This window comes from Ostrea edulis, chromosome 8 (assembly GCF_947568905.1).
Source record: "Ostrea edulis chromosome 8, xbOstEdul1.1, whole genome shotgun sequence".
In the NCBI taxonomy this organism is placed as follows: Eukaryota; Metazoa; Mollusca; class Bivalvia; order Ostreida; family Ostreidae; genus Ostrea; species Ostrea edulis.
In genome coordinates this window covers 51,016,228-51,032,864 of record NC_079171.1, presented here as the reverse complement: position 1 = coordinate 51,032,864, position 16,637 = coordinate 51,016,228, and the positions used below count along the sequence as shown (strand labels likewise).

General features: G+C 37.8%; 1 protein-coding gene across 2 annotated transcripts in view; it reads right to left on the bottom strand.

The window, feature by feature from the left end:
• The window catches only part of LOC125661394 (mucin-17-like), a 32,986-nt gene extending 17,736 nt beyond the window's left edge, over positions 1–15,250 (bottom strand). The window contains exons 1-7 of one of the 2 annotated variants that reach the window (XM_056146411.1): positions 14,987–15,250; positions 12,721–12,770; positions 10,902–10,961; positions 10,653–10,771; positions 8,447–9,730; positions 5,186–5,665; positions 1,540–1,735 (exon numbers count right to left, since the gene is read on the bottom strand). In XM_056146411.1, coding sequence (XP_056002386.1) covers positions 1,540–1,735; positions 5,186–5,665; positions 8,447–9,730; positions 10,653–10,771; positions 10,902–10,961; positions 12,721–12,770; positions 14,987–15,138 — 2,341 coding nt within the window. In that variant the 5' untranslated portion in view covers positions 15,139–15,250. The remainder of the gene's footprint in view (positions 1–1,539; positions 1,736–5,185; positions 5,666–8,446; positions 9,731–10,652; positions 10,772–10,901; positions 10,962–12,720; positions 12,771–14,986) is intronic. The other variant, XM_056146410.1, reaches the window with a different exon arrangement.
• Positions 15,251–16,637: the final 1,387 nt, after the last annotated feature.

Here is a 16,637-nt window from a genome sequence, read left to right as displayed (position 1 = left end):
CTTGAAGATGTGGAGTTACTTACACACAAACTACAACTACGAACCAATACAGAATAATATCTAGCTTTCATACCCAAAAAGACAAAGCCCAGCTAACTCTACTGACCAGTTTTTATCCCACATGGTCACGTAGTCCGAAATATCTGACGTTTTCCTGGCTTTTTTATGATTTTGATATATACCGTGCCAGGAAAACGTCAGAACCGGCGCCATCATGTACACTGGAAATTCGCCGCCTCCAACTGGCAAGAAGCATCGTTTTATTGATTAATTATGAGTTTAACATTGAATTCGACTACAAAGTATTTAAAATCGGCCCGAGAATGCTGCCTCCAGTTGGAGGCGGCGAAATTCCAGTTTACGTAATGGCGCCGGTTCTGACATTTTCCTGGTACGGTAAATATCAAAATCATAAAAAAAAGTCAGGAAAACGTCAGATATTTCCAGGGTTCTCATTAAGAGTAGGCACTCGGCAATTTCTCACCTCCTATTTTAAATAAAATCACTGCCTACTTTCTATATATAGTTAAGACAAAACAAGGCCGTGTTATATCATGATTAAGTTCTATGAAACACTTAAGTCTTGAAACTTTTTTATTTCACCAAGAGGCTCCCCATGGAGCATAATGGTACCAAGAAAGGTAAGATCAACAACAATGTTGAACACAATGAACGAAGCACAACAGTGCCAAACTGCATCAAAGGACCCCATTAGAAATAAGCTTATAAGCCATCAAAGTAGTGAAAGGACCCCATTAGAAATAAGCTTATAAGCTTTCCTGGGTTATCCTCAGTATCTATATAATGTGTACATTTGTGTGTATATACTAAATAAACATTTCTTTATCATTAAAGGCAGAGTAAATAGTGTTTCATGGATGTTAGTTGTTTCTTTGTTTTACGTCCCGTTAGGAATTATTCACTCTGACTGAGATGTCACCAGTTGTAGGCTAAGTACCACAAATTTAGTCCTATGCTTAGTGTTTACCGCTGTGGCATTGCCGGTTCTTAATCGTGCTAACACCTGCTGCGACACGGGACCTCTGTTTTGAAGGTCATATCCAAAAGACCCATGATACTCAATTCTAAATGCTGAGTGTTTGTCAAAAGAGATATCACTACTTATGTTTACATCGTAGGTTTGATGCGGTCATAGCTTGAGCGAGGCTTGAACTCACGACTTCACAGTTATGAAGCAAACACTCTACCACTGAGTAACTGTGACTGGTCCGTGTTTCACCTGTAAATATCTCAAATTGCTAGATTTTAGCTTTTATTGAGCACCTGATGGACCCCGAACCCCAGGTTCCAAAATCTAGATGCCATCATGTTTAAAATAGTTTATGTGCTAGATGTTCCAGAGTAAAGTTTGAAAATTTGATTCCCATGAGTCAAAACGTACCTTTGTACTTCAAAGAATAATGTCCTCTCAATATATCAGGTAGGGTACCCAGTCTGGAAAGCATCAGAACTGACCCTGGGGCAATGAATTTTAAAATTTAGGGTCTGTCGTCCGTGCTGATTATCTAATGCACTTACTTGGGTTATTTGACTGGTCCTCTTTCTCAATTGACTGGTCCTCTTTTTGATTTGACTGGTCCTCTTCCGAACTTTGGGTCTCTGTTTCCGATATGTTTGCAGATTTTTTGCTGGTACTGGGCCCTTGCTTCTTCCGTGTCAGTCTCCTTTTCACAGGTTTTGTGTACAATGAGTCTTCTGCAACTCTCTTTTTACCCTGTAATCATTCGTACTTCAAGAATTAGTAAAAATTACGCAATCCAAGTTCTTTGTCACCATACATTTACTGACAGGTAAATACTCAGAGTCAGACTTGAGCTAGAGTGACATGATTATATGCAGCATCGCAGAATATGGTTTTTATTTAATGCACCTCTTACTCATACCGTATATCAGGTTTTCTCCGCGTGTATCTAATTTCCGCTTTGTTCGCAACGATTTCTGAATCGCGGAAAATAAATCCGCGTAAATTTCATACAAAGTTTTGTGTTTGTAATAGAGTTATATAGCATACAGATAATGGTGCAGTGAAAGTTCTGTGTTCAGCTTTGTTTCCCCCTATATCTGACAAGCGCCGGGTAACAGTTATGGGAGCCTCGGTGTTTATTTAATACAGGACAAGCTAATTAAATGGGTCACGGTCTGTGCTTCAATCAATGTACAGTCTTCACGAAAACATTTAAAACTTGCAAGCCAGTCGGAACCAGTGAACTGTCTGAATTTACTGGCCCACAGTTAAATTTACTGGACCCTAAATTTTAATATGTTTATCACATACATTATGGAATGCATTGTAAAATTGTACAATTAATTTACTGGAACTATTTTCTCTTTGCCCACAAACAACAAAAGTATTTTTCACAAACATGAAAACAGCCCGAGTGCACCTTAGGAAGTAATCAGACTAGTCTTCTCTACCAACATCAAATGTAAACGATTTATTAATTCTATAAACTATAGAAATTGCAAAAAATCAGAGATAACTGCAATTGACGAAGTTCATTTAATACGCAAGTTCCGAGTTACAAAAAAATTATTTCCCTTTGTTGAACTCTTTCGCATTTTATGACGTATGGTGGGTACACAATGTATACATTATATCGTAGACTGGCATTGTACATAACGATTACGTACGATTAATGTAATAAAAGCGTAACTTTTGTTTATATCAATCACTGGTATGTATATTCTGGCCATATTAAGCATAATCTGTTTGAATAAGATCATCAAATTGGTTATTAAATCATTATTCGTTTCCTCTTCTACATGAGTGACGCTTTTATCAAAGAAAGATGGCAATTAACAGTATTTGTTTGAGCCATTTTGTTATCCAATACTCATAAACTCACTAAAGTTGCCTTTCCCCTGAGATAGGATGGTCTTAGAAACTCTGGATATCATCTTTTAAGAAATAATACAACGATAGTAATTAGCAAATGTACCCACTGTCATCATATTTTATGTCATACTTTACGGAAGAGTTCGACAAAGGGAAATAACTCTTGGGGAACTCGGAACTTCCATATTGGACAATGCAATAAAGCAGCAATTACCGGTGTGCGGTGCAATACAGAACGCGGCCATTTGTTGTTGTTTCAAAAAGTTGTTCGTTTAATATTCACGCGATTAACGTACAAGTTTTCTTGACGTTTAGAATATCTAAATCCAACATTATATTTAACGTGACTTACAAAAAGTCTACAAGCCCATCGGACTTCCTGATTTTTAATTTTCACTGACCCGACCGTAAAATTCACTGGCCTCGGTCTTCGGACCACTGAGTTTTCGTGAAGACTGAATGTATAATTATACCTGAGCTACTCATACATGTACATATAACCGTACATGATTGATGGCCGTTTTAAACTGAAAATGATTTTGTACTAGTACCATTATAGCTAACGAACAGTGATTTACGTTACTATACCTCCAAATTGTACATATTTACAATATACTTGAGTGTAAACAAAAATGAACACTGGTAAGCAGCACAGGTGTGTGATCAGCTGAGCGTGTCTTCCGAAATTGACGAGGTGGAGTTCAATTGATCTCCAATCTGGATGAAGGCACTTGGAGCAAAATGGCTGACAAAGCTCTATGATTACATGCAAACAAAACCCGAAATCGTCGGAGACTGATTCAGAGAAGCAGGAATATCATCCTTATTGAGATTTGATTATAATTGCGACAGTAACTCAGAAATCCTGTAAATAGATTCATTGGCTGAATTTTTGCATGAAAAATTAAGAGATATACGTACAAATACCGACGTTTACCCCCAATTCATTCATAAGTTTAGATAATCGTGAATTATATTTTCGCTATGACTTTGAAATACTGAAAATTTGATTCGCATAAATTTAATATAATGTTTTAGGTTCTGATTCGCGGAAAAAACATGACGCGGGAAAAACCTGATATACGGTAGTTGCCAACCCCCAACATGTAAAGAGAGCTCATGACCCTCTTTGGAATGCAAAAAATCTATTAACTGCGAATTTCAAAAATAATTTGAAAGAGAGAGAGAGAGAGAGAAAGAGAGAGAAAGAGAGAGAGAGAATTTTGCCTGGTCCACTGATAAGTCTCAATCATTCCATGTAAAGCAATTAAAGCAGGTTGCATATATCAACCAACCAACCAACCCCCCCACCCCACCCCACCCCCCCAAAAGTTACAACTAAGTATTTACTGATTTAATACTGATGCCATTGGTGCAAACATATTACACATCTATTACTGAACTCTATCCAGTTGGAAAAAAAAATCTGAGTCAATTCAAATTTGGAAAGGGTTGGGCAGGGATTATATTTTGAGTCAGAAGGATTCATTAATCAGAAAGTTCTAAATCTGCATGATATTACAGTTTCTGTTTCATCCAATGTATTGCCTATTTTTATACTCCTATTCATGTATTTCAGTTTTATGATTCATGATACAGGTAGATGAGACTTGGAACTAGTTCAAATGTAATTTATTAACGTGGTTGATCTAATTTTCCACACAGAACACCGATTCTTAAAATTTACTCGAAAATTTGTATAAAAAATCAGTATTTTCGCCAATAATTCAAAAATCTTATCTCCAATCCAAACCTTTTTTAGTTCCATTCTAAATTGTAAGACCAGACCTTGAATATTGTGTAAAATTTTAGAAATTGACATTACTCCCAATATGTCCTTTTAAACTCTCAATTTTGATATCATGAAGTTTTTTGTATATCAAGTGCAAAAAAATCATTATTTATTTCCATTACTAGTATTAATTTTTTTTACCTGTAGTGTTAGAAGACATTATTATGTGTCTATTTTATGTAATAATTGATTTGTGTTGATTATGTTGTGTTGACACCAACAGACAAATCAAGTTTAATTGAAAAAATTTTAAGTGCAAAAAGGTCATGATTGAAGCAATGTAGCTCAATAATAAGTGTTGCGATCCCAGTTTTTCTTTTTAATTTCCTAATTCTCCTTCAATGTAGAAATCAAATATACACTTCCCAAAAAAATTGACATTACTCCAGATCTCAGGTGCGAACCTCTTTAAATATAGCAACCTTCTGGGAGATTTGATAATGGCTGATATGAGTGACCTTTCATATCACTTATTCAAGCTGTCATGTAAGAGTGTACGTGTAACCATGGCAACCATACAGAAATATAAAACTTACCATACACGCTTCCACACCTGCTCCCGTGCGAGAAATTTTCGTAATCAAATACTGCTGCCCGCCTGACTGTAAACGAACTCTCTGGGCCGGCGAGACCAACATCGGCTTCACCACCACCATGGGAGTCTGGTTGACGTTTGGTGTCATGTCTGCTACCATGTTGGGGGTTGACTTGGAAATAGACAGGCAAGTAGAACCCATCGAATGAGAACTGCATGTTACCGTCGATGCTGGAATGCGGGTAACTATATTTAATACACGTGGTGGTGGTAACGTGTCTGCGACAGTCGCCAGAGTTACTGTAGAATCCATGTTAGTGTCCGGTGTTGCTAGCTCCGTGTTCTGTCGTCCCGTCACTACAGGACTGAGTGAACCAGGGTGTGTGTTTGTTGATGAGGTTCCGTGATTCGGTACGGGCTCGAGTGCTGCGGTCATGGAATCTGACATGACTGGATGAGACGTGGCACCAGTTGATGTAAGCTGTGTATGATGAAGAGAAACAGTCAATGTCTATCAGGGGGAGATAACTTTTGTACAGTAAGGAGGCTGTACATACTTGTGAATTCTTTAAACTTGAATGTTTTGGCTCTTAACAAATTTGACAGACACAAAATTTAATTTTCAATTAAAAAAAAAACAACAGTTATATTGGCAACTTTTAAAACTCATTTGTATTGACAAAATACGACTAATAAAATTGTGAAACTATCACGTCTGTAGAATTAGGTTCGGTTGTTTGTTTTACATCCCATTGAGGATTTTTCACTCACATTGAGACGTCACCAGTTGTAGGTGAAGTACCATAGATCTATGCTTAGTGCTTATAGCCGTAGCAGTGAAGCTCCTGTTTAACATGTCAACACCCGTTGCCACGCAGCTCCTATTTAACATGTCAACAACTGCTGCCACACAGGGCTTCCGTTTTTAAGGCCATATCCTGAAGACCCGTGATTCTCACTTCTAAATGCTGAGCATTCGGCAAAGAAGCAATCACTACCTATGTTTACAACATGTTTGACACATCCAACTCACGACCTCACGGTTATAAAGTGAAAGCTCTACCACTGGGACATTGCAACCGGCTTGCAGAATCAGGTAGTAAGGCTCTTGATAATATTAAAATTAGACCCCTTTGCAATGTTATGTTTCACTTATTTTATAAAGGATCTGAAATGAAAATTAAAAGTGTAGTTTTTGTCTGCGAGTAAATTTATTCTACATATTATAAAGATTTTTACCTGTTCGTCTCATATACATCAGTTCATGTAGAAAATTGGCAAAATACATTCTTTTCATCAGCCATTCCATATTTATATGAAAGCCCTACCTTAAATAGTGCTTGATATCTAATAGATCAGGTTTCTTAAAAGTAGGTCAAATGCCAAGGTCAAAAGTTTAGAAAATTTGGTACTTAAAGAAAAATGTTTTGTCACAAGGAATGAAGATATATATAAAATATGAGAGCCTATTCAAAAGTTATGAGTAAGATTTAATGTTTTGAAATTTGGGTCAACCTCCAAGGTCAAGATCACGTGTGACATGTAAGGCCGTTCTATAAAGAATCTATATGCAAATTATGAAATCCCTACCTAAAATGGTTCAGGAGATGTTGCTTAAGTTATGCTTTCTTAAAAGTAGGGCCAACTCCAAGGTCAAGGTTAAAAGCTTTGATACCAAAAAAGGTCTTGTCACAAGGAGTATGTACATGAAATATGAGAGCCCAATCACTCACCGTTCAAATGTTATGAAAAATGTTAAAGTTTTGGATAAAGATAGACAGTGCAAGACAATATGCCCCCCAATCATAGTTGCGGGACATAAAAAACTTGAATCCACAAAACTTGAGAAGACCAGGGGCCCGTTTTACTTATGACAAAGTTGCAAGTCTTAAATTGTATTATACCGTTATTAGTTTGAATGAAGGAATTAAAACGTTTCTGAAACTTAATTTTCAACATTATTTCTTCACATTGGAGTGAATTATCTTACAATAAGCGATTTTGTGTGGCCCAAATGCTCTTGAGAACAGTTTGCTTAAAACATTTTCCTGTATATTCCCATACAAAAGGAACGGAGAACTGGACAGTGCCATAACATAACACACCCCCGTCCGACTATGGGCATATGAAAATTGAATTTGAATTACCTAAAGATCCCCCTAATGGGCCCATCCTACTTCAGGGGGCCTCAATTTGAACTTGAATCTGAACTACCTGAAGATACTTGCATATCACTATGAGTCATCATGGCACTTCTGTAGCTCGAGATTAAAATTTAAAAATACTTTCTTTTATATTCCCATGCAGCGATTTTTTTCCTTATATAACTGGTACCGATAAACGGTACCATTCCCAATGCCAAAAACCATTGATTTTTCCCAATTTTAAGACGAAAAAAATCCCAATTTACTTTCCAAAAATTAGACAGCCGACATCATAGTTTACTTAGTCTGAAACGTTGTACAAGTTAACTAAAATGTCCACTTCCGGTATTAAATCGAAAGCACAGATCATGGCAGTGCGCGTGTTTAGTAGAACTATGACGATTCTAAAACGAGCCTAAGACGATTCCTTATATCTCACAACAGCAAATATTAGCATAAAAAAGTTTGTAAAGAGATGGCTACTTCTGGTTTTGTTCTTTTTTTTTCTTTTCTTTTAGTTGAAATCATTTGCCGATACATTGGTAGAGAATTCCCAATTTGTTCGATTTTGACGCTTTTTTCCCCCAATTGAATGGGTACCGGTACCAATACCAGTGGGTAGAAAAAAATTGCTGCCATGTAAACTTTTGATCCTCTATTGTGGTCCCACCCTACCTCTCAGGGGTCATGATCTGAAAAAAACTTGAATCTACTCGATTGTCAGGAAGTTTTCATGTAATTTCCAACTTTTCTAGCCATGTGGTTGTTGAGGAGATTTTTTAAATGACCCCACTCCATTTTTTAATTTTTCTTAATCATTTCCCCTTCGAAAAGGACATGGACCTCATTTCAATAAACTTGTCAATGGATCCCATTCACCCAAGGCTGATGTGTACCAAGTTTGATTGAAATTGGCGCAGTGGTTCCGGAGAAGAGGATGAAAATGTGAATAGTTTAAAGACAGACGAATGGCAATTAGAAAAGCTCATTTGAGTCGTCCAGTTCAGGTGAGCTACAGATTTCTCATCTCAAAGGAAGTGCCATCCTGATAAAGAACTCTCACTCTTGGCGAGTGGATGAGTGCTTACTTGCAGTCCTGGTATAAGTTTCCCCATTACCTTTTCATCCATTTGTTTGCAACCTCCATCTGTTTGCTCGCCACCTGCTCCACTTAGAGATGTTGACGAAGTTGATACCTGCTGCCCACCTGATAACAGATCTACACCTGATAGAGGTACCAACATTGGTTGTAAAGCTACTGAGCCACCTTGACCTACATTTGATAAAAAGTTAGCTGCCATTGGAATGGTAGGGGGTAGACTGGAGGCAGCGAATGTAAATGGAGGATTTTGAAGATCGGGAGTTACTGTGGATGCAGGAACAGCCACATATAATGAATTTCCTCTTCTTACAACATTCAAAAGCTGTGGATATATTACATTTCCACTTGTTGCCAAGTTGAGTGTTTGAGCTGTACCTGGTGCTAGTGTTTGAGCTATACCTGGTGCTAGTGTTTGACTTAAATGTGGTGCTATTGGTAACACAATCTGGGATCCAACCACTGCTGGGTTCGGTGCTGCTGGACATGGTGTTTGAGCCACATTAACACCTGGTATAATTGGGAACAAGGACCGTGGTCCCATCACTAAAGGGTTCAGGGTGATAGCCTTTGTTGATGGGATTCCCTGAGTCACTGAAGGTTTGACTGAAGTAACAATGTTATTTGACATGACCGACAGCGATGTTGGGAAATCAGATGTAAGTGGTGAATGATGGTGAGAAATAGTCTTTGTCTGTGTGGGCTCTACACTTTGTATCACAGAGTTTTCATGTTCACCACAGTCTGTTGGTTCTTGTTTCACAACTCCTATATTGGTATCTGACATGACTGGATGAGACGTGGCACCAGATGATGTAAGCTGTGTATGATGATGAGATGTTTCTACACTTTGTATCACAGAATTTTCATATTCACCACAGTCTGTTGGTTCTTGTATGACAACTGGTATTGCTTGTGTAAGGGTATCTCCTCCTGAGTTAGTCCATTTGTTGGTTGACAGTGGGAGTGAGTCAACTGTTGATGAAATCTTCTGTCTTAATGCAGCCCTGACCGCTGTGGAAATAGTATTTGTACTGACTGGATGTGAGGATGTAAGAGGGGGAGAATGATGAACAGTCTTAGATTCTGCGGTCTCCATATCTTGTCCCACGAAATTTTCATATTCACCACTGTCTGTTGGTTCTTGTTTGACAGATATCAGTGTTTGAGAGAGGTTACCTGCCCTTGAATCTGTTGATTTGTTGCCTGATGCAGGGATCAAGTTGTCGGTCCTTGCTAAGGTGGATCCAGTGTTTTGAGGAGTGTTATCTGTGGCATCTGTAACTACTTTAATATCACCCTCCTAAAAAAAAAAGAGCACTATCATCTGGAGACATTTTCATTAATGATTTTGGCAGCGTCATGAATTCAGTGACCTCAGTAAAACTGAAGGTTTCGGTATATATACATCATTGATTCCTCTGTGCATGTAAACATGAATAATTCTTTATTTTGATACATTCCATGGATAACTTGAATATGAGTCCAGGTACTTAAACATACAGTAGTGTGCAAAATTAACGGTGGACCGATGAACAATGTTTTTATAAAACCTCATCAGAAATCTGATGAAATCATATAAATGCCTGTGTTATGCTGATCTGCTATGATAAAATGATTCACAATGTAACCACCAATCATTTGAATCAGAGTAATCCATCTTAAACAAGAGTGGGGGGGGGATGGAACAGAATCAACTCCTTGTGTACTTTCGCTTTCATCTTGGTGCATGTCGTTGGTGAACATCTAAAGATGTCCTTCTCTGACTGATTATAGAGGGGGTGTGCCCTAACAGCCGTAAGTTCCAGTAATCCTGTGCATATCAAAAACTTATGAGGGAAAAAAAGGAACAAAAAATTTTCTGGATCACTGGAAAAACGACCTTGACTGATCAGTGTTTCATGATGGTACCAGAAAAACGCGTGTTTATGAAATTGAGAAGGAATATAATCAAAAATATGATTAAATTCAAATCTACCTTTTTTTTTTTAATAACAATTAATGAAGGCTGCATGCTAATTTTGGTGTTTTTCTATTTAGGTCTATAGGAATTTGGTGTGGTCTATAGGAATTTGGTGTGGTCCATAGGAAATAAAATGACTGTGGATTGAATGTCTACAGGGTTTAAAAGTTCGTTTCACACAAAGCTTAAATACTTTCATAGAAATCTTATTGAAAGCAATATATACGACAGGAGAAAAGCAGCTAGACATTTTAATACACACCATGTCCGTTACATTGAACACGTAGGTAACTGGGTCAAGGTCACTTTCAAAGCCACATTCACCATCGACAGACTTCGTCATGCTCGAGTTATCAACAAAAGAGTCGGCCCCTTCATCAACTACGAAAAAATCATACAAATTTATGCATTGGTTCATAAAACTGATATTGTAGAAAGAATACTATTGACTGTCACAGACATGGAGATTGGGACAACACTGACACAGAATTAAAATTTTACATCCTAGTACCTTCCAGCTGAAGTGGGATATCTTCATTTTCTGCTTCAGATTTTGCTGATGGGGGTACCTCTGGAATTGTAGAAATGGTAGAGATATCATTGCTGCCATGACCATTACATGTACTGTTCTGTAAGTATGTACCATTACATGTACTGTTCTGTAAGTATGTACCATTACATGTACTGTTCTGTAAGTATGTACCATTACATGTACTGTTCTGTAAGTATGCACCATTACATGTACTGTTCTGTAAGTATGTACCATTACATGTACTGTTCTGTAAGTATGTACCATTACATGTACTGTTCTGTAAGTATGTACCATTACATGTACTGTTCTGTAAGTATATACTGTTCTGTAAGTATGTACCATTACATGTACTGTTCTGTAAGTATGTACCATTACATGTACTGTTCTGTAAGTATATACTGTTCTGTAAGTATGTACCATTACATGTACTGTTCTGTAAGTATGTACCATTACATGTACTGTTCTGTAAGTATGTACCATTACATGTACTGTTCTGTACGTATGTACCATTACATGTACTGTTCTGTAAGTATGTACTAAAGCAATCTTCTCATAAGTTACCTTGTGCCACCTTTTAAAAAAACTTTTTCTTTGCCCTCTTCTGATCAACTGTCACAAAAAAGATTGACCGCAAAGAAGTTAAGAGTTTTATCTTAACATTTCAAAATATCTTATCGCCTTCGACATGTAGTTTTGATTTTACACCTGCAACTTTTTAATTTGATATTAAAATGCAAACTGAAACAAGAAATATTTCAGAAACATACTCCCCCCCCCCCCCCCCTGCAATTGAAAAGCATTAACTTTACCTTAAGAATGTCTGAAGTGATGGTGAAAAATATGGGTTTAATATCTACTAGTCAGGAGCAACCATAATCATGATAATAATTTTGTCTGATCTCTCTTTGATGACACTGAGCATACATTTCCAGATTACCAATTATTTGGGTCATGACCTTTGGTCGTAGCTTATGATTTTAGTTCTTAATAAGGAGGTATGCTACACCAGAGAAATTTGATGTAAATGAAAAGTGGAGGATATGTACGACAATACATGTATTTTGAAGTTGAAAATTTTCAAATTTACTTTATTTTGTCCAAAAAAAATACAGTTTAGGTAGAAGGTAATCTGAAAAAATTTAAAACCCCTGCTGGACTCAAACCTGCGACCTACAGTTCAGCAGTCGGTATTGTAACCCACTGAGCTACTCGGCTAGGTATTTAAATGGAAAAGGAAAAGTCAAAGATTTTTTCATCCATGTTTTTAAAGGAAGTCAGCCATTATGACGATGTAGAGTACTACCTTAAGTAGTACAGAGATTCTAGGTACACAAGGTAGTTACTTTAACTTAAACACAAATTCAAATCCTTTTATCCAAGAACAAAATTTATATTTTTAAACCAAGAGCAAACTTGAATCTGTTTCACCAAGTACAAACTCTAATCTCTTTACCCAACCTTAAATCCCTTCAGCCAAGAACTTGAATTCCTTTCCTTCGGATGAGACCACAAAAACTGAGTCCTGTACGTGTCAAAGCAGGTGTGACATGATAAAGATCCCTCCCTGCTCAACGGCCATCAGCGTCGAGCATAGCCCTAAATTTTGCAGCCCTTCACCGGCAATGGTGACGTCTCCATACCAGTGAAAAGATATCGAACGGGACGTTAAACAATATTCAAACAACCAACCCAAGGAAAAACCTAATTCATTTTATCCAAGAACACATACTTAAATAACAGAACAGATAGACACACGGACTTTAATCTCTGATAACATACTATTTGTTCTTACACTCACCTAGTTTAACACATGACATCTCATACCCCGAGCTCCCTCTGTCACATGATCTGCAAGACATGTTCAACATTTTATAAAATTATCAATATTAGGCCAATTCAACTTAATTGATAGATTATCATCCCCGCCCGCCCCTCAAAAATAGACCCGCCCCGATTTTTTTTTATTTTGCGAAACTTGCAATTTCCGGAATATTTCATGTCTGACTCTGGTATTTACACTTCTTGTTTACATTTCCGGTATAGCAAAGTGAAAATCAGCGTGAAGAAAATAGATCTATATGGTTTTGTTAATTTCTCGCGTTCTTACAGGTGTAAATCTTGAAGTTAGGTGCTGTTTGAAATTAAAGCTTAACCTGGAATTAGTCTGTGAAAATAGCATTAGATTGATATCCATCTGGCATTAAATGATGCGCATCTGTTGGGGGGGGGGGGGGGGGGGGGGGGGGGGGAGACGACTTGCTTGTCTTTGTTATTTTCCTCAGAAAATAAAAATTAAAAAATAAAATCCTCCCACCCCCCACCCCCCCCCACCCCCCCCCCCCCCGATATTTTTTGCTGAGCCTGGATGATAATCTACTAATTAAGTTGAATTGGCCTTATGCCTATCATATAGTGGACAGATTTGTCCTGGACCTGATATGATCCACATACCCAGATTCCTGAGCAACGGGTCATATCAATAACTTGAGAAGTAGCAGTTGAAATTAGAAAAGTAGGCGGAAAAATGTCAGAGATGCTGGGTGGGGGTGGGGAGGAGTTCCAGGAAAATTTTGAAGATTAGGAGGCCATAGGAGGTATTTTGCTGAGTTCAGACATTGAAATCATTTTCTAAATTGTCAGCATTTAAAATGTGTTGATTTACATGTAAGTGACTGGTAACAATTTATTTTTCTCTCTATAAAGATAAGGAGATTTTTTACAGTAAACCATCTGGTCTATGTATTCATGTTCTTGACCTGTGAACATTGTAAATGAGTCTTTCTGTGTAACGTAGTAGTGCAATCAGTTTAAAATCCAAATCCGGTCTGGTCTGTTGCATTATCTCCCTTCACATTAGAGAGCAACTCCATACAATAAGACTGATGCTATAATTTCCTCTAGAAGGGCCACATCACTCACCTGAGCTCACCTTGGTACATATCTAAAGATTTTCCCTACATGTAAAACTTTGATCCTACCCTATTGTGGCCCCATCCCACTCCCGGGTGTCATGATTCGAACAAACTTGAATCTGCACTACAACAGGAAGCTTTCATGTTTACAAATGTAAACTTTCCTGGCTCAATGGGTCTTGAGAAGGAGACTTTTAAAGAGTTTTCTTACATATTTATATGTAAAACTGTGATCCCCTATTGTGGCCTTATCCTACACCCGGGGGCCATGATTAAAAAAAACTTGAATCTGCACTATAGCAGGAAGCTTTCAAGCAAATTTCAGCTCTTCTGGCCCAGTGGTTCTTGAGAAGATTTTTAAATGACCCCACCTTATTTTTGCATTTTGGTGATTATCTCCCCCTTTGAAGTGGGCATAGCCCTTCATTTGAACGAACTTGAAAGCCCTCACCCATGGATGCTTTTTGCCAATTTTGGTTGAAATTGGCCTAGTAGTTCGGGAGAAGAAGTCAAAAATGTGAAAAGTTTATACACAGACGACGGACAACAGGCGATCATAAAAGCTCACTTTCAAGAGCTTTCAGCTCAGGTGAGCTAAAAAGTTCGTAAATTCTGAAACTGTAGCCAGTGGCGGATTTAAGGGAGGGGGGGGGGGAGGGGGTGCAGACGGTGCACCCCCCTAATTTTTTTTAATTTACAGTAAATCATGGTATCTTGTTTAGAAAAATGTACTAAATGATAAAAAAGCAATAATTTCTTCCACTCCTTGAGAAATGAATGACAAATCTTTTGATTTCTTGAATTACTTTAATGGGAAAACTTATTTATTTCGAAAAACCCTTAAAATTTGCTTCATTTTATTAATTTCACCTTATAAAAATTATAGAAAATAGTACAAACAACTAAATAGGAGACATATTTCAAGCCCTATAAAATCTGTAAAATCCAGGAGCTTCAGGGGGTGAAGCCCCCTCGGCCTCCAACAGGACTCCCCACCCACCCCGACTCATAAAGTGGCGCCCCCCGTAACCTGCAATTCCTGGATCCTCCCCCAGGTTCCAACGTCAGTAAAACATTGTAAACCTGATTCCCTATCAATAATTTATCATGCTTGTCCGCTCTATAAAAAAAAAAAAAAAAAAAAGCACATACTTCACTAAGGGACACTGGTCCCCACACCACTGATCATGGACCTCAATCAGATGCTTGGCGATCTCGCTGTCATTCAGCCAGTAAAACCGTCCTGCCAGCCGCTTCCACGCACGTGCTGCATCTCCTGTTAAAATATTCCTGTATTCGTTCATCTCAGAAAACTACGGCTGCAAAAAAAAAAAAATTCATACCAAAGGGATTTCAATAATTCCCGTTCTCAACCCGACTGTTGTTTACAATCATAACAATGGCGCTAAATAATTCACATCGGGATCGGGGTGAGGATACAGAGGCTATTATCAGACAAAATCGCTGAAGAATAATTCGTACCCTCGGATTTGACGAACGGTAAATATAGTACGACAGAAAGCCGAAAGTTCCGGATTGCAATAATGCTAATAGTAATTTTATAGAATGGCATCAAACTTTACCACGCTGAAGCTTGCAGCCAATTAGCACGCACAGAAGAAAAATTATCAAAGGACTGAGAGTACTCATAGAAAAAACCTAGGAAATTCTAAATTAAATTTATGTTTTGAATTAATAAATGTCAATTTGCAACACTCTTGGGAGGTTGTACATCAATGATGAATAGAATTTATATCAGTAATTTGTAATGAATGATGGAAAAAATAAAAATTGACCACATTTTTCATTCTCTGATCCTTTTAAACAATTAATTTTGCCACCATACATGCATGAAAGTAAATGCACATTGAAAATTTAACTCATCAGAACATCACGATTTTAGTCATTACATGTAAGTACCAATGAATAGATTTATATGATAGGGAAAACAATATGCTATAAGCTAATCCAAGTAGAATCATATGGCATTCAAAAACCATTTCTGTAAATTAGCTCACCTGAAGAGTGATAATCATTGCTTTCTAACGAAAGAGATCAACAGATCTTTTTGAGAGTGTGTTGTATGGAAAAAGGATTAAATAATGAAACAATATCTGGGGAGTAATAAATCCAATCGGCCAATGTTATCAAAAACTGTGGATTATACCGCATGTGACTTTGACATTCCGCATGACCTACTAAATAAAGTGTAAAAGGGGTTCGATGCCTACTTTAGAGATCTAATTTTTAAAAACAAAGCGGAACGAACACCAAGGCAAGGTGGAGGACCCCTAAGGCTGTCACATACTGTGACACATGGCATCCGTTTCTAAGATAATCTACAAGTACTCGTGATATTTACATCTGATGCCCAGCGTTTTGGCGATGGAAATATCACGACCTGTTGTAACGACTTCGGTAGGTCGCGGTGGGGATTCAAACCTCGACCTTCTGCATGCGGGGCGAACGCTCTAACCTCTAGATCACCGCGGCGGTCTTTCTACGAGGGGATACAAGGACAATGTATACATAATGCCAAGAAGTACTCAATGCCATATAAAAAAGAGATTTGTGATACCCGGAAGTATTGTTTAGCTCACCTGAACCTTGATATTTTTCATACCTCATAGAGAATAAAGGGGTTTGGTGACTGCTTTTAGAGTTGTACTCTTTAAAGACAAGGCGGAAGGAACATCAAGGCAACGTAGCGGACCCCTAGGGCTATTATTTACTTCTTTCAGTTTGGGGATGTGGTGGTACTACCCGGTGGTTCCTGGGGGTCGAGACAGATTTGGAGTTCCTA